Raw genomic sequence first — 27706 nt, forward strand, 5'->3', positions numbered from 1 at the left:
GAGAATAAAATTATTTTACGAAGTTTTCAAACTAGCCCAAGTCACGTTTAACACATGCCTAAAGGGGACGCTTTGGGCCAGCACATTTAGAAGCCTGAAACACATCTGTGGCAACATCACAGCTGTATTTGAGTGTGTGTCTTTTGAGAGAGAGCGATTCAGGCCAGTCTGACTGGAGCTCCTCAGGATCTGACTGCAGCTCTGGGACTCTGCCACAGACATGCACTGAGACCAGACCTGCTCCAAACTGGATGGATCAGAGACTACAGCAGTAATCGTCTCCACCAAAGTTGGATGTTTTGCTCTGAGGCTTTGCAGGGAAGTGCCACTGACTTGTGCAAGGTTGCAATTACCAGACCGGAATAATGTCCATGGACTGGCGTGGAGGTGAAAGGCTGCTTATAGGCTTATTTGTGATGCTTATTCTGAGGCTCAGCTGCTGTGCTGGACAGAGCTATGAACGCTGGGAGGCCGGGTCCTCATGCTATGGAGGGTTTGACCTCTACTTTGTGCTGGACAAGTGAGTTTTTTTCATTAACATAAGTTTTGAGAACGTCTTGTGAAAATGACACCTGAGAGTCTGTTGCTGGTTAGGTGACCAATTCAAGCAGGCAATCATAGCTATTAGGTCTCCAAAGAGACACATTTGGCTGTGTGGAGTATCATTACAATCTTCCATGCTCTTGCTGCTGCAAATCATGTGTGAAACAAGAGGTTTAAATGTGCCCATATATGTGACCCTGGACCACAAAACCAGTCATAAGGGTCAATTTTTTTTTCGAAATTGACATTTATACATCATCTGAAAGCTGAATAAACAAGCTTTCCAGTAATGTATGGAAATTTGTTAGGATAGGACAATATTTGGCTGAGATACAACTATTTGAAAATCTGGAATCTGAGGGTGCAAAAAAATCGAAATACTGAGAATATTGCCTTTAAAGCTGTCCAGATGAATTTCTTAGCAATGCATATTACTACTCAAAATTGAGTTTTAACATATTTACAGTAGGACATTTACAAAATATTTTCATGGAACATGATCTTTACTTAATATCCTAATAATATTTGGCATAAAAGAGAAATTGATCATTTTGACCCATACAGTGTATTTTTGGCTATTGCTACAAATACGATTTAAGACTGGTTTTGTGGTCCAGGGTCACATATCTGGTGTAATCCATCTGCAATCTGTAGGTCTTGGAAATGTATAATTTACATTTATATTCTCTACAGTATATCATAGGTGTCTCAAAAGGTCAGCTCTTGAATCACCTAGGCAGTTTTGTCAAAAAGCATGAAAACACATGGTCAGTTCATCTTCTCATCTGTCACTTGTACTGAAGTGTACACTTATAGTATACTAAATTATACAAGCTCCACACATGCAGACAAAATCCTCAAACACAGAATTGCACTGCGGTACTCGTTTTTCTATTGCATTTTTAATAGCTATGTGGATGCATATGGAACCATTTACCATAAAAATAGGAACTATGAGGACAACAACCCACCTCCAGAAAACACAAAGAGCTTGGCAAAGAAAGAAAGAAAAGAAAACATCAACCTGCACTCCGAGTTTTCCTTTGTTTTTTTTAAGACTGTTGAAATAGATTCTTGAATGATGGTTGTGGGATATTTGGGGTTTAAAGGGTTATTTTCCTTTGTCTAGCTCTATTTCTGAGGTTTTGTCCTGGGTTTGGTTGCATATTATAATTAATATATTCAGTTCAAGAACAAAAACAACAGTTTCAAGTTATTTTAGGGTCATTGTTCCATAGGAAAGCCTAGAATACTGTTGATATCGGGTGTCATGAGGAGAAGGTGGGGGTATCTGAATGTAGCGTTCAGCGGTGTTTGGGTTCCTCGTGTGCTGAACCTTTTCACCAGCAGGGCCAGATGTTCCAAAGTCTCGGAGCTGTTTTGAAGCAGAGTTCGTATCTGAGCACAAATGATATGGGAATGAGATAGAGACAGAGAATGTATGCAATTGTAACATTCTTCATTTAAAAAGACAGATAAACTCAGAGAAAAGACATGTGAACAATGCAAACCCTGTGATGAATTTAGAGTGAATTAAACAAATTTAATATGCATGCAAAATCTTTGGATTGTGACAGAATAAAACAATGCTTTTGCAGTGTAGGACAACAGCCCAGATTAAGGAAAAGTCTTTTCAGTGATTGTTATAGGTTCTTATCTGATGAGGTCATAGCGAAGACTTGGCTCACGATGCAAGTTTCATTTTCCTGTTGAAACAGTGCAGAGACAGGCACAATGCTGATACACTGCAAGGTCTACGCAATCAATATCTGCCATTTTCAACCATAATTCATCTCAGAATATCACAGAACATAATATCACTATCACTATCAAAATCTGATTTTGTAATTTTCAAAGCCTGCTATAATTCTTCATCTTCTCATGGATCTAAATATCAACATGTCTGCTAGTTCGTTTTGTTTAGAGAAAAGCTGGAGTCTTGATCTCGAGACCTTTCAAGACTGCATAAAATCTCTGGTCTGGGTGTCATTAGTGTCTTGGCCTAGATTTGGGTCTCAAGGTTTGGTCTTGGTCTCGGCTTCTGGTCTCAGACAATTTTCAGTATATTAAACATGATAATTACCTCAACCACAAATCGGCAAGTGGTTCAACATTTGAAATAAATTCAGAATTTACACATTTTTCATCTCATTAAAATGGACAGCCAGCTTTTGGACCAACAGAAAACCCCCTGAGACCCAGATGGTCTGGATCTGGGCCTCAAGGGGTTCACTCTCAGTTCCCTCATGTCAAAATGTTATAATAAATTGATTTTAAATAAAACGACTATGTTTCAAATACATCTAGTCTTTTGTTTACAGTAATAGAATGTGGTCTGGGTCTCAAATGTAAAGTGTTGAGTACTTAAAGAAACGTAAAGGAATCCATAATTATAAACAACCACTGTACAAAAACGACCCAGTGTTTCAAATGAATGCCACAATAAATTCAATCTTTCTTTTTTTTTTCCAGTTCACTAAAATGCATGGCCTTGCATGGTTCTTCAATTATATCTTTGATCTGAATTCAAGCATTGAGAAGTTTAGACTTGGTCTGGGTCGTGAATGGTCTGGTCGTGGCTCCATATCTGCATGCCAAATTTTATATTTAAAATAGAACAGCCAATAGAAGAATAGATCAAATAGAGAATATAATAGAGACAATAATAGCCTATCCACATTCTAAAAAAATGTTTATCAACATCTGTTGAATTTATCAAGACTGATTTAGCAGCACTCGTGTGTTTGTGGGGGTGGATGTGCGCAGAGGAAAGCTTATACTGCTTTTGGATGGCTTCAACGTCGCTTACGTAAGCTTAAAATTCTTTTTTGATTTGTCTCCACCGCAACTGCCCAGCCAGATGAGCTATTACACAAGCTGAGCCATTAAAGCAGCCCACTTAAGAAAGAGTTAGCGACTAGATGCTCAGATACCATTCTCTGTGTCAGAAGCTATACTTTTTAAGACTGTTGTGGACAATGACGTGCTGCCATGTCAATCTGAAATAAATCTTGAGATAAGTCAAGAGGGTTCATTTTAGTGAAAAGTCACCACTACAACATATGAGCAGCCTAAATCGTTTTTGTGAACCCCCCCCAACCCAACCTACTAAAAGTAGGGTTGGTATATTGCGGTGGCAGATAGTGTCTCAGTCTGCAGTCATAAATGTTACACCTTCTGCTGTTAGATAATCGATGCAGACCTTATTTCCGCTGAGATTTCACATAGTCCTGTTATGCTCACTCCCAATGTGTCAACATGGCACAAGGTGTTTTTAACAAAATGACACTTAGAAGATTGGATTCACCAGCATCACCTCTTGCAATGAAAAACAGTACAAAATTCATCATACGTGATAACTTTCAATGCCTCCAGGTTGTTGATTTTCAATTTTTTCTTTTGTGTGTGTGTGTGTGACAAACTACAACAAAAGATAGAAACAACGACTTAAAAACATTTTTTAACTGGTGAAAATACTAGTGTTCTAATAATTTTAGCCACCACTACATGTATGTATATATGAAGCACTCTGTGTGAAGTGTCTTCAAACTCCTTGTGCATACAAAAATCTCACTGGAATATTACTATTAATGGCAAAATAAATGTTTGGAAATGTAAACTGATATTTCCTACTGACACACTACAGCAAAAGATAAAAAATAACTGACTTAAAGCCATTTTTTAGCTCAGTGGTTCACAACCTTTTTCATGGACCCCCAACCCCCCCTCCCACGTACACATATGGTAAACTTGATTTTAAATAATAAAAAATACTAAAAAGATATACTAATACTAAATACTGAAAAGAATAAAGAAAGAGGAAGTGACCAATATATTTTGCCACTTAGTTTGATATTTTACCTAATGAAAGGAAACATGTCGATTATTTTTTCCTAATACAAATACTGAATTCTAATTCTGAATTCTTAAATGTATTAAATCTATATTGTCTTTGACATAACCTTTCTTCATTCTCAGGTCTGGAAGTGTACAGCACCATTGGAATGAGATCTACTATTTTGTTGATCACCTTGCACACAAGTTCATCAGGTGATTCTGGAAGAAACTCATATTGTGTAGTTTTTATTATTGTTTTGCGGTTAGATTACTATATTATAATGTACTTTAAAATTCAGGTATGTAACCTAAAGTTTTAGCAAATTGTCCTGTTGTGGTTAAAATTAAATCGTCAAAACACTGTACACTTTATTGCGGTAAGCAGTTTTAAGTTGCCGGCCACTGCATGTCCAAAAATATGATAACATGCAATAAAAAGGCTGCAGAGAAGGATGCTAAGGACAAAACAGCTTGTATAGCAGAAATAGCTATAATGGGATCCTATTAGACCCAATTAATGTCAAATAGGGGGTAACTGCAGCATGATGGTTTCTAAATAAAAAAAGAAAATCTTACCTATTATGCTCTGTCTTCAGCCCTCAGCTCCGCATGTCCTTCATTGTCTTTTCAACGGAGGGAAGAATCTTGATGAAGCTGACAGAAGACAGGCAAGAGCTCATGACCAACCTGGTCTAGTTCATAACACATGATGTGATTTCAGACTGCCAACTCTGACTGAAAAGCTTTCGATTGCTTTGATTTCTTAGTCTGTCAGCTTTATTTGTATCTTGTGTTAATCAAACAAATCAAGACGAGCAGGAGGCTCTCATTTCCATGCTGGTCCAACCTTTATGCTGGTGACCTTTGGTTTGGTTCTGGCTTAGCTGACCAAATAAAAAACAAAAAAGAGTCAATTACATCAATTGTATCTTAACTACATTTCATTAATTAAACAAAAAGCAATACACCATTTCAAAAGGCAAAAATGTAATGCAGGGATCAGATTCGTGCTGGACTGGAGGAACTTCAGAGAGTCTTGCCAGGTGGAGATACCTTCATGCACAAAGGTTTTCAGAGGGTAAGAAGTTATTGTTGCCATTGCTTCCTGTAAAGTAGACATAAGAACAAAAACACTGTTCATTGAAACAAATATTTGTGTTTTTTAGGCAAGCGAGCAGATATACTACGGAACAGGTGACGGTACGTTATATATCAAATTCTCAAGATGACTTGAGATGGTATATGATATTGACCAGACATTTTAAAACTTTAAAAGAATTATTTTTAAGCTAAGTATTCTATATACAGGTGCATCTCAATAAATTAGAATGTCGTGGAAAAGTTCATTTATTTCAGTAATTCAACTCAAATTGTGAAACTCGTGTATTAAATAAATTCAATGCACACAGACTGAAGTAGTTTAAGTCTTTGGTTCTTTTAATTGTGATGATTTTGGCTCACATTTAACAAAAACCCACCAATTCACTATCTCAACAAATTAGAATATGGTGGCATGCCAATCAGCTAATCAACTCAAAACACCTGCAAAGGTTTCCTGAGCCTTCAAAACGGTCTCTCAGTTTGGTTCACTAGGCTACACAATCATGGGGAAGACTGCTGATCTGACAGTTGTCCAGAAGACAATCATTGACACCCTTCACAAGGAGGGTAAGCCACAAACATTCATTGCCAAAGAAGCTGGCTGTTCACAGAGTGCTGTATCCAAGCATGTTAACAGAAAGTTGAGTGAAAGGAAAAAGTGTGGAAGAAAAAGATGCACAACCAACCGAGAGAACCGCAGCCTTATGAGGATTGTCAAGCAAAATCGATTAAAGAATTTGGGTGAACTTCACAAAGAATGGGCTGAGACTGGGGTCAAGGCATCAAGAGCCACCACACACAGACATGTCAAGGAATTTGGCTACAGTTGTCGTATCCCTCTTGTTAAGCCACTCCTGAACCACAGACAACATCAGAGGCGTCTTACCTGGGCTAAGGAGAAGAAGAACTGGACTGTTGCCCAATGGTCCAAAGTCCTCTTTTCAAATGAGAGCAAGTTTTGTATTTCATTTGGAAACCAAGGTCCTAGAGTCTGGTGGAAGGGTGGAGAAGCTCATAGCCCAAGTTGCTTGAAGTCCAGTGTTAAGTTTCCACAGTCTGTGATCATTTGGGGTGCAATGTCATCTGCTGGTGTTGGTCCATTGTGTTTTTTGAAAACCAAAGTCACTGCACCCGTTTATCAAGAAATTTTGGAGCACTTCGTGCTTCCTTCTGTTGACCAGCTTTTTAAAGATGCTGATTTCATTTTCCAGCAGGATTTGGCACCTGCCCACACTGCCAAAAGAACCAAAAGTTGGTTAAATGACCATGGTGTTGGTGTGCTTGACTGGCCAGCAAACTCACCAGACCTGAACCCCATAGAGAATCTAAGTCAAGAGGAAAATGAGAAACAAGAGACCAAAAAATGCAGATGAGCTGAAGGCCACTGTCAAAGAAACCTGGGCTTCCATACCACCTCGGCAGTGCCACAAACTGATCACCTCCATGCTATGCCAAATTGAGGCAGTAATTAAAGCAAAATGAGCCCCTACCAAGTATTGAGTTCATATACAGTAAATGAACATAATTTCCAGAAGGCCAACAATTCACTAAAAATGTTTTTTATTGGTCTTATGAAGTATTCTAATTTGCTGAGATAGTGAATTGGTGGGTTTTTGTTAAATGTGAGCCAAAATCATCACAATTAAAAGAACCAAAGACTTAAACTACTTCAGTCTATGTGCACTGAATTTATTTAATACACGAGTTTCACAATTTGAGTTGAATTACTGAAATAAATGAACTTTTCCACGACATTCTAATTTATTGAGATGCACCTGTACTTTTAAACAGCGGTACAACATCCTCAATAGTTAAAATTAAGCTGTGGTCATATTTACGAAATATACAGTCATTTCAATAAACTTCGCCACGAGAGGCAACTTCGCTTGAAGCTAAAAGATTTCCACATGCGGATTTGCTGCGATACGGCAAGATGAGACAAATCCCTGGCAGTAAACTGATGCTTCGTTCTATTTATGACGTACTGACACAAAATACAAATAACTTGCAACAGTCGCTTCGTCAAAACTTTACTAATGTTACCGCAATTTTAGACAAAGTGCGCAAAAATATCGCGTTCGCGTACAGCTCCTCGCTCGCTGTTTGTAATGGTGCAGCGACAAAACGTAGACTAGGTCTAAGAAAACTACTATTATATATTTAGGTGTTGATGACGTTTAGCAAAGTCACTATGGCAGTGGTCTCAAACTCAATTCCTGGAGGGCCACAGCTCTGCAGAGTTAAGCTCCAAACAGCTCCAAATCACACCTGGGGCCTGTACCATGATGGTGGCTAAACAAACTCAGGGTTACAGGATTAGTTTTGAGTTGACAAAACCAAACTAGTCCAATCCGGCTTTGTTGGTACCATGAAGCTGATCATCAACTTTCTCTGTCAACTCAGGCTTTATCCTGAGTTAATGGAGCACGTGCACATGAAAGTGTGACATCAGTAACGAGCAGCCAATCACATGCCTTAAAACTTCTTGTGAGAGAGTCAGTGCGAAGATTAAAAGATTGAACAATATGAAGAATTTAAACACATTTACACAGCATAATCATGAAACGTTCTATCCATGAATGAGGAAAACTTAAAGAAAACATCTTACCATATAAGTGCAATTAAAAGTTGTAAAGTTAGTTTATAGAGTTGATAGTCATGTTTAAAGCTATTGATTCTAAAACTTATTTATATTGCATATTATCTATATTACATTGATTTTAAATAAAAGCTTAATAATTACTATTAAACTAAGCTGGCTTGTGTAATGAATTAAGGGTATAATAATTATAAAAATAATATAAAATAATTATAAAAAAAATAATCTTTAACAAATCAGATGATTTTATCTTTTAAAAGTGTTTTACTATGTAGCGTCCTTTAATTTGGAGTAAGAGAAACTGGAGGAGTGGCTTTATTGCGTCACTTTGCTTGAAGCTGATTGGTCAAATTTCGGTTTGAGCTCTCTAAACCAGAACATAACCTGCCCCGGAGCAGGTTAGCTGTGGAGCGTAAGTTACTATGGCGATGAACACTGCTAAAAGCCAAACCACTTTCATGGTACCTAAAACCCAGAGTTGGTGCAAACTAAACTGAAACTTACCTGGCTAGCCAGCTAAACCGGCTTCATGGTACAGGCCCCTGCTTGGAAGTTTCTAGTGATCCTGAAGGCCTTGATTAGCTGGATCTGGTGTGTTTGATTAGGGTTGGAGCTAAACTGTGCAGAGCTGTGGCCCTCCAGGAATTGAGTTTGAGACCAATGCACTATGGGCATCAAAGCACAATTCAGCTGCGGGAAATGAACCTGAAAGTACGTAAAAAAAATATAAAAATAAAAGTAGCTAAATAAACAAATAAACCTTAAAGTCATTGAATAACTCACATTCGGGACAGTTCTTGGTGGTTTTGTGACTTTTATAGTTTGTCTCTTCCTACTCTGTGTTAGGATACCGCACAGCGAGTGTCATCATTGCACTGACAGATGGAGAATTGCGCGAGAATGAATTTGACTTGGCAGCCAGAGAGGTGAGACCTTAGACCTTGGATTCTTTTACAGAACTGACATATTTTCCTATTCCTTCTCCCCTGTGCATGAAAAAAATGTACTTAGCACCATCAGGCTTTAGCTCTGACTGTTGGCAGGAACTATTTATAAATAAACTGAACCTTAGACATCCAGTTCTTTTTCTCAGACTCTTTTATTATCTAGATCATATTTGCATAGCCTGATATTTCACACGAGCTGACACGTCAAGACTGAATATATGCACCCCAACACATCGTCTTGAACCCTGTCTTTGATATGTTTAAATGACAGGCTGGTCGCTCACGTCAACTGGGAGCTTCTGTGTACTGTGTTGGAGTGAAGGACTTTAATGAAACCCAGGTGAGGTGACATCCGCACACAGGTCAGAATAATTCGGCCCTTCATTGTGAACAGGTCACCACAATCTTGATCTTTCGTTAACTGAAATACAATGTAAGAATGAAAGAATACACAAGCATTTTTCATGATTTCTCATTCGTTCACAGCTGGCAACAATAGCTGACAGCAAAGATCACGTCTTTCCTGTTAATGATGGCTTTGAAGCCCTGCAAGGGGTCATTGATTCGGTAAGTGAATGGACTAAAATTAAACTCAGTTACAGCTACTCTTATTTCTTTCTACTGATGATTTTATTGATGCTTCAAATGAGCTATGACACTTGTGTTCATGAAACTTGGGAGCTGCCTATTTTATGGTATCAGATATCTGCTTTTGACACACAAATGGCTTATTTCTTTTCCAAATTCTAAGGCATTTCACGTAAAAAAAAAAAAAATTGATTATGCATTGCAACAAACTCAGTGGTTCAGAGGAAAAATAAAATCCAACCATGGCACGCAAAGTGAGATGAATGTCATATAAATAAAAATACAAATATAAAATTATAAAAATATAAATATAATTTTACAAATACAATTATAACATTCAATTCAAATAAAATTAAATGAAATTTATTTCCCAAACTTATTTTTTTTTTAAATATCTATTATATCTAACATTTATAATATTATATATCAGGGGTCACCAAACTTGATCCTAGAGGGCTGGTGTCCTGCAGAGTTTAGCTCCAACTTGCTTCAACACACCTGCCTGGAAGTTTCAAGTATACCTAATATGAGCTAGCCTGCATCCCAATGTGCATACTATCCATCCTAAATTCTAAGTAATAGTAGTAATTTTCAATATTATTTAGGGCAGATAGGGTGAATAGTATGCACATTGGGACGCAGGGCTTGATTAGCTGGTTCGGGTGTGTTTAATTAGGGTTGGAGCTAAACTCTGCAGGACACCGGCCCTCCAGGACTGTGTCTGGTGACCCCTGTTATATATAATTTATAATTTAAAAAAAAAAAAAGTTACAGTAATAAGCTAATGCCAAACTTTATTAAAATCAATTGTGAGTTGACACATATTTGCTTCAAATCAGTCATTTATGAGGTTGCTATGACTTGCTTAAAACATTCAACCATAAATGCATTTGTCTTTTCTTGCCTCAGATCCTAAAGAGATCCTGTATAGAAATCCTCGCCGTGGAGCCCTCAAGTATTTGTGCAGGAGGTAAACAGACATCAGACCAGAAGACCTAGTTCAGCCAGGAAACAAACTTTTTTGGGGGCATATACAACCTATGGAAGCCAGTTTCTGCCACTGAATAAAAATAAAATTTAAAAAAAGGTTACTGCGACTTTTTATCTCACAATTCTGCCTTTTTTTTCACAGAATTGTGAGATATAAACTCACAATTGCGAGATATAAAGTCAGAATTGCGTGACATAAACTCGCAGTTGCGAGTTAAAGTCCAGTTTTGAGGTGGGGGAAAGACTGAGTTGTTCTCAGAATTGCGACTTTATGTCTCACAATTCTGACTTTATAGTCATAATTGTGAGATAAAAAGTCGCAATTATCATTTTAATGTTTTATTCAGTGGCGGAAACAGGCTTCCATAACAACCTCAAAACAAATCTGAATTTTACAAGGCCGATTCAAACCAAGAGTGTTAAAATAGTATTTTTGGACAAGCAATTCTGTCTGAATGGTTATATTGGATTACAAATCCAATTTTAAATACAGGCTATTCAGGACACAACATATATTTAACATCATCCACAATGTGTCTCCTCTGTCCCAGAATCTTTTGAGGTGGTAGTTCGAGGGAACGGATTCCTTCACGCCCGTGATGTGAACAGAATCCTTTGCAGCTTCCGTATCAACAACACCCTCACCGTGAGTAAGTGAAAACAGCACTGAACGATTTCTGTTCCTTGCACTGCCAGCTGTGTGCTGCTGAATTACTAATAGATTAACCTGTGTTAGCATTAACTGCTAACCGACAACGATAAGGAGTGAACCGACAAGAGTGAAAGTTGTTAAATCACAGGCTAGGCTAATGTAGCATTGTCATTGCTCATGTGGCAATGCAGACAGTCTTTTGTACTGGTAAAGAAGCCAATTGAATCCAAATGTCAGTATGTCTGTCGTGTTTTCAACAATGAGCTAGCATGCTGCTCGAGAAAGGTTGGCCGCAGCACTTGTAAATCACAAGACTTGACTTCAACACAAACCACATGTGCACAAACACATCCACACACCATTAAAAAACACACCATGGAAAATATTACCAGGATTTTCGTTCAAATATGTTGGAGGTTTTTAATTGTTTTGTATATGCATCGGTTTGCTTAGCAAGTGCAGAGTTTAACCAATGTCATGAAAAGCACCTTCAAAGCTCTTTTTCACATTTAGGTGAACAAATCCAGTTCTTTTAGGTTATAGCACTAAACTCTACTCCCCATCGTACGACTCTTACGTAACCATTACATTGGGTAACTAATAAAATGGCTCAACGCACAGCACTTGGAATGCTGGATTTATCTTGGAAGCGAATGGCTAGAAATTGGTCTGCTGCGGTGTTGATGTCCTAATGATTTCTGAGCTCTGAGCATCTATCCTTCTCTCTCAGCTGCTGTTTTACTTAAAGAATATCAGATGGCATGGGGGAATGCAAAGCCCATCTCACCAGTGTGTGTGTGCACGAGTCTAGGCCAGGGTAAATAGGCTTTGGAGTCAAACATTTTCCAGTTTCTCATTTTTCATGTGGAAAAATGAAAAGAGAATAAAAATTCTGCCCTTTAGTTTTAGGCTGAACCAAAGTGGTAAAGATATGCAATAGAGTTTTGGTGTTTTTCATCTGAAAATAATTATTAGTGGTTATTGCTAAGGCAAGCATCAGCATTACTTATGCATAGGGGCTTTTCAAACCTCAGTGCATAACTTGTCCTGCACTGTTTAAATAATACCTCAAATCATGTGACTTTTCGAAAAGAGGTGTAATATTATAAGAAAATGATCAAAAACATCCCATAGATTTACAATACAAGTGGGACTTGAGTCATATCTACAGAACAAAATATCATAGAGGCTTGAGGGTGGACTCTTGACTTGAGCCAGTAAGTAACCACCTAGCAACCACCCAAAACAGTCTAGGAGGTGTATAGTAACACCCTGGCAATCACCCAGATCACTCTAGCATCATGGCACTTTTGCGTTAAAGGAATAGTTCACCCAAAAATGTACATTTGTGAATATTTGCTCACTCTTAAGGCATACAAGGTGTAAATGAATTTGTTGCTTCATCTGAACACAGTTGGAGAAATACAATGGATCGATCCTCTGCAGTAAATGAGTGTCATCAGAATGAGAGTCCAAACAGCTGATAAAAACATCACAAATAATCCACAAGTAATGCACATGACACCAGTCCATCAGTTAATGTCCTGTGAAGTGAAAAACTGCTGCTTTGTAAGAAACAAATCAATCATTAAAGACATTTTTTACTTTATTTTAAGTGAGTCCTCAATCAATATTATTGCTTTCTCCAGTGAAAAAGAATCAGGAGAGAAATATGCACAGATCAAACATCATTTTACAAGTGAAACAGTTTTAAACAAATATGTCAGTAGATTTTGATGTGATGTGAAACAGGAGATGGACTTTTCCCACTCATTGTGGATTTTCGACTTAAATGAAGGTTTAAAGTTAAAAAGTCTTAATGATTAATTTGTTTCTTACAAAGAGATTTTCATTTTACAAGATATTAATTAATAGACTGGAGTGGTGTGGATTATTGTAATGTTTTTAATCAGCTGTTTGGACTCTCATTCTGACGGCACCCATTCACTGCAGAGGATCCATTGGTGAGCAAGTGATGTTATGCTAAATTTCTCCAAATCTGATGAAAAACAAACTCATCTACATCTTGGATGACCTAAGGGTGAGTAAATTTTCATTTACTCTATTCCTTTAACAAGAAATACTCACCATTATTCTCCAAAAATATGAAAATCTAGTGTAAGCTCAAAAGAATAGCATTTATAAGTATACGTGACGTGACATGTGGCCTGTAACCCATACTCAGAATTAGTGCTCTGCATACATCCCATCCAAAGTGCACACACACAGCAGCGAACACACACACACACCGTGAACACACACCCAGAGCAGTGGGCAGCCATTCTTGCTGCGGCGCCCGGGGAGCAGGTGGGGTTTCGGTGCCTTGCTCAACGGCACCTCAGTCCCCTTGGTGAAGTCTCCTATTTTACCCTTGGTGAAGAGAGAGCGCTGGTTATTCACTCCCCCTACCTACAATCTCTGCCGGACCTGAGACTCCCTAACCATTAGGCCACAACTTCCCCACATTATTTGGAAAATAAATATATTGTAACATCATAGATGTCTTGTCTTCAACTTTTGATCAATTTATTTTACCCTTGGTGAATAAAAGTATTAATTTCTTTAAAAAAAAAAAAACCTTACTGACTCCAAACTTTTAAATAGTAGTGCATGGTGAAATGAAAATGTTTAACGGTGATTCAGATTGGCTTATAGGTTGAGCTGTTGTTAAATTATTCACAAATAATTAGTAAAATGAAACAGAATTACTGATATCAACCCTGAGGACATTTATCAAGCTGCTTCTTTTTCTGTGTGTTGTTATTCTCTAGTGAAGAGACCTCTGGTTGTCGAAGACACATACCTGCTCTGCCCAGCACCGGTACTGAAGGAGGAGGGAACGTAAGTCTTACTGGAAACTTTCTCTTCAGCTGAAGCAAATAGAGCTAGAATGGAAAGAGAAACACACAAGCCAAGAACCAAATTAAAATATAGGACAGAAAGACGCCCAAAGTAAGCTCTATGAAAGTAACTCTTCTCCCATGCACTTTAGCACTTTCAATTTAAACTAATTGTAAATGCTTCATAATTAAGTAATTATCATAATTGTTGTAAATGCTCATCATTTTGAATCAACGAATGTAAAAAAAAAAAAATCTACTGTAAAAAAAAATACTTGGTTATGCTATGAAATAATTTTTTTAACAAGACTATATATGTAACTTTACTGTAACATCATAAAAAAAGTTATTTTAATTTGTAATTGTAATTTCACAGTATTATTGTTTCTACTGCACTGTACTGTATTTTGATCAAATAAATGTAGCCTTGGTGAACCTAAGAGACTTATAAGAGACAAATAAGAGACTTATTTACTTAGCGACCACAAGCTAATGAATATTAGTATACTTTATATGTAATTTAAGCACAACTGGAACACATACATTTTTGTATTCAGCAGTAAAATTTGCAGAACAGATTTAAATACGGTAAATGTGTTAAATGGTACCGAAAGATAATAGACAAAATATTTCCTAAATGAACAAAAAATTCTTGTTGTAGATTACTCTTTTGAGAATTTGAAATAAAATCAAGTCAGCCAGATTTGTCTCTCTCTTTCTTGTTCATAGGACTGCCTCCCTCCATGTCAGTATGAACAACGGCCTGAGTTTTATCTCCAGTTCTGTGACCATCACCACTGTCAGCTGTGTGAGTACAGTAACCCTGCAGGGCAGCAGTGCCAAGCCCACTACCACTGTTACACTGGGCAGAGCCACTGCCAGTACCACTACACTGGGCAGTACCTCTAGTTCAGCTCCATCTTCAGTCTGCCCTCTGAACACAGTCAGTATATTCTGTCCTACTTGCCCTCTCTAAAAACTAACGCTCGTCTGGTGGGGTGCCATTCCAAGAGCAAACTGGTAGATCGCAGCAGTTTGGTGCTGTTTTTGCTGTGGGGCAGCCGACTGCAGAGGCCAAACAGGGTTGTTGAAGTGCAGAACATGGGAATGTGGCAGTGTTTAATTATTAACATATGGTAATAATTCAGGTCACATTTCACCCCAGAAGCAGAAAAAATAAATAAATAAATAAATAAATAAATAAATAAATATATATATATATATATATATATATATATATATATATATATATATATATATATTATTATAATAATAATAAATAAAAATACAATTTATATGTGGAATATGTAAATAAAGTAATACAAATTATTATATACACCATATATACCATACTATATATACTATCATGAAATTTGATTTGATTTTCAACAATGTCACAAATATAAACAAACAATATTTCTAAGCTAATAAAACACAAACAATCATTGTTCATGTCTTTACTGAGCACAGGTGGAAAAAGTAAATGAAACACTAGTCTTCTGGTGTCACTAAATGCCAGTTGGAGTCAGGTGTTGGCAAACCAGGAGTCCAATCAACACTCTCAGAAATAAAGGTACAAAAGGGGCGGTACCTTTTCAAAAGGTACATGTTTGTACCTAAAGGTACCCATTTTGGTACCTTAAAGGTATATATTAGTACTTAAAGTGTACATATTTGAACCTAATAGGTACAAAAGTGTACCTTTTGAAAAGGTACCGCCCCAGTGACAGGTTTTGTACCTTTATTTCTGAGAGTGAATGAAACGAGAATAAAGGTGTTGTTTAGGGCTAAATTGACTGATATAAACACTCAAACAGTGTCAGTGTGCTATTCACAAGTAGTAGTAGCTGATATAAGCCATGCCTCGCAAAAAAGACCTACGATCAAGAGTTGTTGATATGCATGTAGCTGCAAAGGGTTACAGATTAGTCTCAAAGACTTTAGATATTCATCGGTCCACAGTTAGACAAATTATAAATGCAGATGATATGGTACTACTCCATAGAAGTAAGTGCCCAGCCAAGATCTCTCCAAAGGCACAACGCAGAATGTTCGATGAAGTGAAAAAAGAACCATAGAGTAACAACTAAAGACTTGAAGGGTTCAATGAAGCAGGTTTTTCATCTCTGTCAACCATGCATAAAACATTGAACAGGCATGATATCCATTGAAGGACACAAAGAAAGAATCCACTGCTCTCCAAACAAAACATTGCAGCACACCTAAAGTTTGCCAAAGACCACCTTGACACTCCACAACACAACTGGGAAAATGTCTTGTGGACAAATAGAATTGTTTGGGAAGAACATGCAGAGCTATGTATGGCGTAAAAAGAAAGCAGCATACCAACATGAAAACATCTTCCCAACAATGAAGTGTTGATTGAATGATTTGGGGCTGCTTTGCTGCCTCTGGACCTGGACCGCTTGCCATTGTGGAGGGGAAAATGAATTCCCAAGTTTATCAGGATATCCTACAGGATAATCTCAAGGTAGCTGTCTGCAAGTTAAAGCTCAGAAGAAACTGGGTGGTGCAGCAGGATAATGACCCTAAAGATCGAAGTCTACTACAGAATGACTTTGGAGACATAAAATCCACCTTTTGGAGCGGCCCAGTCAAGCCTAAACCTCAACCCAATAGATATGCTGTGGAATGACCTCAAGAGAGCCATTCACACCAGACACCCTAAGAATATGGGTGAGCTGAAACAGTTCTGTAAAAAAGAATGGTCTAAAATTACTCCTGGACGTTGTGCAGGTCTAATACACAGCTACGGGAAGCGCTTGCTTGAGGCATTGCTACCAAAGATGGTTCAACCAGTTATTAAAGCACTGTTTCACTTAATTTTTCCACCATCACTTTGTATGTTTAATGGGTGTGTTCAATAAAGACATGAATATTAGTAATATTGTATTAGTAATATTGTGTTTGCTGATATTTGTGAAGATAAGATCACAACATTTCAGCACCAAGAAATATATATACACATTTGTAACATGCAATATTTTTTTCATGCATCTGGACATTTAATTTTTTTAAAGGTGATTTTCATATTCTATAATGTGCAGTGATTTTTTAAATAATTTACCAGTTAAATATTATTACAAAATTTTTTGCATTACAGTAATAATAAATTACTATTATGAACATAATTATGATAATGGTGTCAATGCAACAAAAAATAGGCTTCATTTTCAGTCATATATAGAAATATATAGACTCCTATTTTTCTTTCCTTTGATTTTGGGCTGAAATGTGACTTTGAAACATTAATCACAGGTTTCGAGATATACTCTATTTGATTTCAGACAAGATAAAAAAAAAAAAATACTCTCAATATAAGATGCCTTATTAAGGGGTTCCTGGTGTAGTCACTCACACTGAGATCAAGATAGTGTTTTAAAAAGCTCTTTGCAGCAATTCCTATTAATATTCTCTCCCCTAAACTACATTACACTGCAAATTTTTAAGTGGAACCCCATCCAGAAGGGTTTGAGTGTGGCACGAGGAAGATTATTCAATGTTTATTTCCTTTGGACCATAAACCTCCCCCGGATCTGTTTCTCTGTTCTGTCCATCAGACCGACGGAACGTTCTTGGCCATAGCGCTGCTGATACTGCTGCTGCTGATCGCTATGGCGACACTCTGGTGGTTTTGGCCCCTCTGTTGCACAGTGGTAAGTTTAGCACTGAAGCCCCTCATCTCAGCTTTCTTTTTCAAAATGTACCCCAACCGGAGCCCAAAATCCAGTTATTACGGTGCAGAGAAGTGGTTTTCAAGCAGTTTTGTGAATGTGAAATTCTGAGCCATGGAAAAAGTCTTGCTAGTAAGTAAGATGGAATTAAAAGGAATCATTTATTTTAAATAATATTTCATATTCAAATCATAAAGAGCTGTAACAACAATTTTGCTAACACTTTACTTTTTTAAGCCTTTATGTATAATGGATTTTAAAGCTGCTCATAATATACTTATTTTCACAAATAATTGTAACCAAAGGTAAAATGTATATTGGTTGTTTGTCATAGGTTTTAATGCATTATAGTTTCTAAAGGTGTAATAATTAATAGATAAGTATTAAATTGTGATATATTATAGCTGTGGTTACAATTATTCATGAGATCATACAATGCATTATACAGTGCATTAATAGGCATAATTGATGCATTAAATATACTTCTATAATGCATTGTATATAAAAGTTTAAAGTTACAACAACTTATTTTCATTCTTATGTCAACAGATTGTCCATGAGCCGCCGCCGCCACCAGTCATGGATGACAGTTCGGTAAGAGATGATATCAACACTTTAGTATAGGGACCAATTCTCACTATTAACTAGTTACTTATTAGCATGCCTATTATTAACATATTGGCTGTTTATAGGTACTTATAAAGCACATATTCTTCACGACCATATTCTACATCCCTAATCCTACCCAATATCTAAACTTAACAACTAAGTTTGAGGCAAAAGTCGTAGTTAATGGTTTATTAATAGGGAAAACTGGACCTTAAAATTAAGTGTGACCAAGATGATTTGTTTGTTTCCTGAATCCTGAACCACTTCGCGATCACATATCGCAATCAGAATATGATTTTATATGCATCTTCAGACATGAACGTCAAGTAATCTAATCATTTAAGTGGAAATATGAAAATTGTGTCATCATTTACTCACCTTCATGTCATTACAAAACCAAGTAATTTTCTTGCTTCTGTGGAAAACAGAAAGAGGTAGTTAGCAAAATGGATAGCAGGAGCTGTTAGGAGCACCACAAAAATATTAAGTAGTCCATGTGACTTGTACACCACATTCAAAGTAATATGAAGCCATTCAGTAACTTTGTGATACAGAGCTATCTGAAAATCTTCCCCTCTGACTTAGCTCTCAAATCACATTTTTAATTACTTAAATAAGTTTTGAGAAGTAAAGTGGAAAGGTTGATTTCTAGCAAATAAAAATGTAAATTTAATTTGTATTTTCAATGCTACGCCTTGATGTCTTGGCAGGATCCATAGTGTGTTTGTTCTCATCATGGAACCTTTTAGCTTCAAGTTTATTTCAGAGGCTTTTTTCTTGTGAAAGGGGCGCCCACTGACATTTTTTCCAAACATTTGCTCAGCAAAGTTTTCACAGATGTGCCCACGGATGCCAAACTGATCATGACAGAGGACAGAGAGTGTCAGAAAATTATGTGATTTAAGTTCTCGAATTTCAGGATTTTGATTCATTGTAATGATTTTCTCCCTTTTTTGGACTAAGATCAATGTAAACACCGGGGGAAGAAAAGAAAAGACAAAGAGCAGTTCCATTGTTGAGGAATTTTTGTACTACCTCTCCAACGTTGTGAATTTTTGAGAACAATTTAATTGTCCATAGCACATTTCAACCTGGACACGTTGTAGCTCTTCCTTTTTCCAAGTCTCCGATTGCTCCTTCAAAACAGGAAATTCCATAAGCTTTAAGCAGGTCTTGCAGTGTCTGAGGTAACAATCTGCAGTGGAAGTACAAACTGATCACTGATTTCTGCCCTCAGGGCTCATCGCTCCAAATTTTATATCTGAACTTTACAGTTGATCTTTCTGAAGTACTGTACTAGGGATGGGTCATGATGGTTTAAAATATTCCATATTCAAGCAAAAAACCCTTTTCAAATGTCCAAATAATAAGAAATGTTTCTCGAGCAACAAATCAGGATATGAAAATGATTTCTGAAGGCTCATGCGACACTGAAAACTGGAGTAATGATGCTGAAAATTCAGTTATAAATTTAATTTAAAAATACATTCAAATAGACAACAAGTATTTTAAATTGTAATTATATTTCACAGTATTACTGTTTTTACTGTATTGTTGATCAAATGATGAGCATAAGACTTCTTTCAAAACCATTTTAAACAATCTTACCGATCGTAAACTTAAATCATGCTTAATGTTTTTAGATGTAACAAAAAATAAAGAAATGGATAAATTGTTTTAAATGCAACATTCAAACTGCAGTTTTATGAATCAGTTCTTTTTCTTTATCCTTCTGCAAGGTGCTTCTCTTGTCAGAAGAGTTAAGGTCATTGCAGTTCATACATGGACTGCATTTAAAATGAGTTAATGTTATTATTTTGATAAATGTAACATTGTTCTAAACCCTGAAGACAGGGTTTGAGATAAGTGGTGGATAATTAGCAAGTATCAAAAGACTGCAAAAGTTTTCTGCAGCTGACATCTAGGATAGCACTGAAAATAAAAAATAAAATAAAAATCAAGCTCATGCTAAAATTTCAGCCTAGGCTCATTAAACATGTTGCAGTCAGACCATGTGGGAACATATGGAAACCCAATTCTGTCTTTTTTATGAGCTATGAAATCCAGATAGATGACTGGAAGGTATAGGCTGACATCATTTCCTGTCCGTGCTTGGAAAAGATTATCGTTAGATTCATGAGAATAAATAATGACTTTGTTCTTGTGTGCCCTTGAGCATAAATGGATTAAACAAAGGACGCATTTATTTGTAATCAGCTCCTCCAAACACTTCAAATCATCTTTTTAATGCCTAATAATTACAGCGCCAGTTTGGCTGGCTAGCATGGGCCACAGCATCTTTTTCCATCCTCTACTGAAACTTTGTTGTAAGCAATATTTCATCATATTGTTCATCATAATGTTTTTCCAGGGACAATTTAAAACTAACAGAACCTGACATGGAATTAAAATCCAATCAGTTCTGGATTGATAAAATTAAGTCATTGAATAATTCATATTAACTTAATAAGACTGTCTTTCTCTGAAGGATGAAGAGGATGAAGCCTACCCAAAGAAGAAATGGCCGACAGTGGACGCCTCGTATTACGGTGGGAGAGGAGTTGGCGGCATTAAAAGGATGGAAGTAAGGCAAGGGTGTCTGGAAAGAAAATAACAGCTTCCATTTGCTCCGGACCACTGCAATGATATGAATGAGTATGTGTGTGTCCAGGTGCGCTGGGGAGATAGGGGATCCACTGAAGAAGGAGCCAAACTGGAGAAGGCAAAGAATGCTCGGGTGAAGATGCCAGAGCAAGAGTTTGAGTTTCCGACCACTCGGACCCTAAACAATGGCATGAGGAAACCCATCTCCCCTCAGAAGTGGTACTCACCAATCAAGGTAGATCAGTCTACTTTAAGTGCAACCACAGGTTTTGTTCACAGCATTAAAAAATGAAAGCATTACATTTAGATATTCTGAATGCCTTAAAAGTTGAAATACGTCTTAAAAGCGACACGTTATTTGCCAGTACCTCAAGATGTGCTGCAAAACCATTACGATTTGATTAGATTCAGGCACATGCAATTGATAGATTCATATTACAATACTGTGTGTCTATTTTACACAACTAGTTAAATTTTTTAACTAAAAAAATGCAACCAAAATTTAACATGAACATTTAATTGAACCTGAATCTGAATATTGCAAATTCTCTATCCCAATTGGGACATCCACAACAAAAATAGGCTACACTTTAGGTTTTTAAATAATATAGAACAATAAATAATGAGAAAAATGAGAGAAAATTGTTTCATAGAAAATCCTACATACATTTTTTTTTTCAGTGTAGGATATACTCCAGGTGTTGCAAAAATACAGAATGATATAGAGAAATAGATAAAAATCAATAATGTCAAAATAATCAAATCAATTTACATGACAGCTCTGTGGCAATTTCATCTTTTTTATAACAAAGAAGTCTTTTAGATTTTTTTGTTGTTGTTGAGAAATCATATTGTTAGTCATTTGTTCGATGCATCGATCCATACCGATTGCTTTATTGTTACACCCTCTAGATGGTGATTTTTTTTAAATGAATACCCTTTTTCCTTAGTTTTTATCTTTTAATATAAAGTCTAATAAAGTAATTTTTTTATTCTTAATTTATCATGTTTTGCTGGTGACAGCATGGCATTGACCAGAACCAAACCAGCTCTAACCAGCCTGAACCAGAATGAAAATTCATGCTGGTCTACGTTGGCCAGGGATGGCATCGTAAAAGGTGTTGAATTAATACAAAGTAAGCCAGAAAATATTCATATCCCAGTGCGTCCTCGCAAAAACACATTACACAACAGCTATGGATGACCCAGTACAGTGTCATGCTTACGGTATCGTCATCTGGTGGACAACAAACGACTTGGTCATTCATCGGAAGACGGGAAGGAGCACAGAAGAAGAGACGTGTGCTGTGGTGGCCTCAGCCAGTCCGGGAAGCGGCTCTTGCATTGTTTCATAATGTCTCTGTCAGATGGAAGGGGAGGGTTAATTTAAACCAGACACTGAACTGAGCTGACCCAAGGGAGATGAGCTTTGCAGAGCTGGTCCATTTCCCAACAAAACAAACTCCTTTTCTCTCTCTCTTCCACCTTCTTTCCTCTGGATTATGTTGGGTGACAATTCGCTCTGAGAGGGAGAAATTAAACACATATAGGTTGAGAGAAATGAAGAGAAGCTTCTGTGTGTATTTGGCTCAGATTCTGCACAAAATTTACTCAGTAAAGTGATTTTACACCCAAATAATGAGAAACTTTAATATTCACTGAATTGAAAATACACGGCAAAGAATTAGAGTCAGTCAATTAGATGTCTGGGTCACTAAAGTGTTACTGTTCTGCCAGCTTATTATTTTTCTTTGATCATGACAGGAAAGTGGAAAATTAGTGGAACTTGTCAGTTAACAACGTGCATAAAATAAAATTCAACAGATCAGACCTCTGTAAGTCTCTCTGTACCGCTCTTTGTAATCACTTACAGATTACCCTGAAAATCATCTTTGCATTGTTGATGAAGTGTGTTTTGCAGCTTGAATTTCTCACCAGCATGCTTTGAAGTGTTGATCTCTTTGAACCGCTGTTGTGTTTGGATCTTTCAGGGGAAACTGGATGCCCTGTGGGTGTGGCTCAGGAGAGGATATGACCGCGTATCTGTGATGAGGCCTCAGCCGGGAGAGAAGGTAATGAATAGTGCCATACGTAACATAGATGCTCTATATTAGAACAACTTTAACAATGTTGTCAATTTGTGGCGTATGCATGCACACAACAGGTCAAAGGTTTGGAACAATAACAATTTTTAATCTCTTATGCTCACCAAGCTTGCATTTATTTGATTAAAAATACAGTGAAAACTGTAATATTGTCACAATTCAAAACAACTCTTTTCTATTTCAATATAATTTAAAATGTAATTTATTCCTGTGATGCAAAGCTGAATCTGCAATATCATTACAGTCTTCAGTGTCACATAATCCTTCAGAAATCATTCTAAAATGCTTTGATTTAATGCTCAAGAAACATTTCTTATAATTATCAATGTTAAACACAGTTGCTGCTTAATATTTTTGTTGAAACCATTGTACACTAAGAAGTTTGGAGTAAGCACCAAAAAACAACAACATTCATATTAATTGAGCAACAAATCAGTATATTAGAGTGAAAATTCGGCTGAAAGTTCCATCACAGGAATAAATGACATTTTAAAATATATTTGAGAAAAGGTATTTAAATTTATTTCAAAAGCCTTGGTGAGCATAAAGACTTCTTAAAAAATAAAAATAAAAATCCTTATTCCAATTGTTTGACGTAGTGTATAGTTTATTAAATTAACTTTATATCAAACGTATAGCATAGATATTCGCCATATAAACTCTGTGATTATTGCTCAACTCTGTGACAATATTTTCAAGTTATAGCAACACATTAAATAGGGCTAAAATTTTCCTCACAAGGCAGTAGAAGGTGATGCTGAATAAAGCAGTCCTCTGGGTTATTTCAGAATCTGTTCTCGTTAAAATGTTGCAGGCAGATTGTGAGGAACACTTGAAAACATTGTGATGTATATTGAGGATGAAAGGAGGCCAGCTGTTAGCAATAAGTGCAGTCAGAAACAGAGGCAGAATGAAGGTACTCAGGACGCTGGCTCAGCTTCAGACCAATAGGACCAGTCTGCTAATATTGCTCCTGCCTAAAGGAATGCACCATAGTCTGCTTAAAACATTAACCACCCTCCCCTTTCCCTCAGAAGAATGCACAGAGGGGAGTTTTGGGGTGTCTGATCTGCTGTGGTAAATAGAACAAGAAAGTTGGACGGAAATCAGAAGGCCTTTAAAATTAAAGTAATGGGACTGCTTTGGATCTTCCCGGGCAAACAAGAGCTTCTGTTGACTCTTTAAAGCTACATTAAACTGCTCTGAGCTATATAACGCAAAACAGTAAACCGTACTCGATTCATCTCACGAATGCCCTTTTTATCATTCAAAGCCATTCTGTGGAATACATCTGATTTTAGTAGAAACTATTAGAGGTGCCATAAGAAATCAGATTTTCCTTGATCTTGCGAAGTCAGAGTCTGACATATGCACTTAATAATTTTCCTAAAAACCATGCCTTGGAATCATCGGAAAAAAGAAACTATTAATATGCACTACCATTCAAACGTTTGTAGTAATTTTTTAATATTTATGAAAGAAGTCTCTTATGTTCACTGCATCAATTTGATCAAAATACAGTAAAAAAATATTGTCATTACAATTTAAAATAACTTTTTTCTATTTTAACATATTTTAAAATGTAATTTATTCTTGTGTTGGCAAAGTTGAATTTTTTTAGCAGCCATTACTCCAGTCTTCAGTGTCACATGATCGTTCAGAAATCATTCTAATATGCTGATTTACTGTTCAAGAAATATTTCTTATTATCATTGTTTAATATGTGGTAACTGTGAAACTTTTTTGTTTAGGATTGTGTGATAAAATAGAAAGTTTGAAACTTTTTAAAAAAGGTTAAATGTCTTTTTACTGTCACTTAATCAATTTAATGCGGAGTAATGCTATTCATTTATTTCAGAAAAAAATCTTACTGACCTCACACTTCAACACCTTTTAAGTTATTCAAAAACTTAGCACATCCAGAAAACATGGCTTAATTCTTTGTCCTGAAAAAATATATATTTTATCTTTTTTTATTTCTTATACATATATGTAATCATATTCATATGTATTCATTAAGAGCTTTTACAAATGAAGTGTAAATGTTTGACTCTCCAGGGTCGCTGCATGAAATTTACCCATGTGAAATCCTGCCCGCCCCCTCGATACCCGCTTTACAACAACCCATCGAGCCACATCTACAGCCTCCCCCACAGCAGATGCCCTCCTGTCCCGCAGGGCACCCTGCCGCCCACCCCGCGCTGCTCCACCCACTCTCCAACCTCCACCCTGCCCCTCTGCCGTCAACCCCGCCCCCAACATCCATAACCCCTCCCCCTTACACACCACCTCCAACCAGAGCTCTTCCTCCTACCTGTCTGAACATCAATGTGACTCTGCCTCCTTCTCCACCTACTCCGCCGCCACCAACAAGCTTCCTGCCGCCCTCGTCACCCAGCACCTTGCCTCCGCCCCCTCAGGCGGCTCCGCCCGGACGAGCCCCGCCCCCTTCTCGTCCACCGCCTCGCCCAGGCCCTGATGAACCGCAGTGCTACCAGGACTGAGTAGATCTAAGTGATTTGCACAAGAAAAACTGCTGGTTACGCCGGCACAAAAATTAAACGCTACATTTTTCAGGCATTAGAAAGGAGCAACATGATTGTTATAAATAACAATGGTTGCAAATGGGATGTAATGTGGCAGTGACTGTATTATTGCATACTGGATTCTGATTAGGTTGACGTTTATTTTCTAAGACTGCGCATCTATGAAGTAGCTCGAGGTTTGTTGACTTTCAATGTCACCTTGCCATGTTCTTTATGGATGTTTTTGAGGTTTCAAATGAACAGAATGTCAAAGAGAGTCAGATGAAAGAGATTATAAATTATAAGCATTTGAAGTTTTTAAAATGAAAAATTTTAGATGTAATTAATTTGCATAGAAAATTTCCATCCATTTGGATTACACAGTTCACACGAACAAACAAATAAACTTAATGCGATGCATATTCGTCAGTCACGCAAAAACAGGTAGGATTTTTGCGATAGTACTAATAAACTGAAAATAAACTGAGTTTACACAATAGCCAGGTTTATATATTTATCATCAATAAATCAATCTCAGACGGTTTAATTATTCGAATATTGCTTGTTGCACAGCTAGCCTAATAGATTCTAAACAAATTTAATAAATGCATTCTGAATTAGGATTATTTAAATAAAATCAAAAGGATGCAAATAATAAACTATGCCATTATTTTAAAACTGTGTAACGCCATGCTATTTTATTGACATTTTAAATAAACCGATTTTTAATTTAGGCCTTTTTTAGGGTGGAAACTGACATTGGACCATTAAATAATTGAAGACTAATGTGTTTTAATATTCAACAATTCAGCTATCTGTTGACAGTTATTCTATGCTAAAAAGTAGCCATATTTTAATACCTAATGGCTTCATTGTTCATAAAAAATTATTCTGTAAATTATTCACATTGTATCATTATTAGCATTGTAGCTTTGCACATATATTACAAAGGTTTAAATGAGACGCATCAGTATTATAGATCCTTTAGTACTTGAGAGATCAGGTTCGGCTTTGATGCTTTTTGAATATGTCGGAAAACGTCTGCAGGATAAAACATTCAAGTGACTGCAAGAATGGAAGGAAACAATGGCAAAACTGATCAAATAGTTCATTCGCTCTGTAGTCCTAAAACCCAGAAGAGAATTAGCACGTCCATAAATTCCCCAGGGAATTTCCAGTGGGAGTTCAGAAAAGTGGTTTTGGATTTGAGTAAAATAAAGTCTGTTAACATTTGAAGAGACTTTCACATTCTCCAAAATACAGTGCACACATATCGACTACGAGCATGCAAGTCGATGTGCTTGTTGGAGAATCAGGCAATTGTGGTAGTCCTTCTATAGGAACGTTTCTTCAAGTTAAGTTAACCACGGACCATATGTCACTTATAAACTGAAAACAGCTACACATACAACCCATTAGAAAGTTACAAATTGATATCATGACTGAACAGCTCTATTCCAAAGGAAACTGCATGACTGAGCTGAAAATGAATGCGGTTCAGTGTTATGATCTGGCTGAAGGTTTGCGGAACGATGTAGGCTTTTGTTTTGTACTGTATATATGGATGCTTTCTAAACAGCTGTGCTAAAAACAGATCAGTATTCATGAGTAAAAATTCATGAGGTGCTTTATGACTTTTAATTTCAAATGTCTTTTGTTCTGTTGTTTGCAAGTGATACATTTAAAGGGATAGTTCGGTGTTATTTACTGACCCTCATGTCACTCCAAACCCATTTGACACGGTTTTTTCTGCAGAACACAAAATGATTCAAACACATTTTATATATTTTCCTGTATATGTTCTAAAGAAACTCATACAGGTTTGAAATGGCATGACAGTAAGTAAAGTATCACAGAATTTGTAATAATGCTGCAAACTATTCATTTAAGCATACAGCAGTTCTATGTTTGTTTGTTTTTTTGCTACATTTAACTATTCTGTCTCTTCTTTTACCTTTTTACCTTCTTTTACAGTGAATTTTATTTCTCATTCTTGGTTGAAAAGCTTGTGCTTGAGCTGTTACAGATGTTCAGAGTGTGTCAGGCGATTCCTTTTTAACGAAGAGCATGT

General features: G+C 36.8%; 1 protein-coding gene across 1 annotated transcript; it reads left to right on the plus strand.

Annotated features, from left to right (window-relative positions):
- Positions 1–25: 25 nt before the first annotated feature.
- On the plus strand, positions 26–27706 carry antxr1b (ANTXR cell adhesion molecule 1b). Its single transcript, XM_058790033.1, is given in 19 exon segments — positions 26–520; positions 4522–4593; positions 4977–5048; positions 5377–5458; positions 5547–5580; positions 8927–9006; positions 9299–9367; positions 9514–9594; positions 10525–10585; positions 11157–11255; positions 14029–14098; positions 14827–15040; positions 17679–17774; positions 18342–18386; positions 20890–20985; positions 21073–21240; positions 22997–23077; positions 25169–25340; positions 25343–27706. Coding segments are annotated over 19 exon segments (2019 nt in total). The 5' UTR covers positions 26–365; the 3' UTR covers positions 25615–27706.

Source organism: Onychostoma macrolepis, chromosome 10, assembly GCF_012432095.1.
Source record: "Onychostoma macrolepis isolate SWU-2019 chromosome 10, ASM1243209v1, whole genome shotgun sequence".
In the NCBI taxonomy this organism is placed as follows: domain Eukaryota; kingdom Metazoa; phylum Chordata; class Actinopteri; order Cypriniformes; family Cyprinidae; genus Onychostoma; species Onychostoma macrolepis.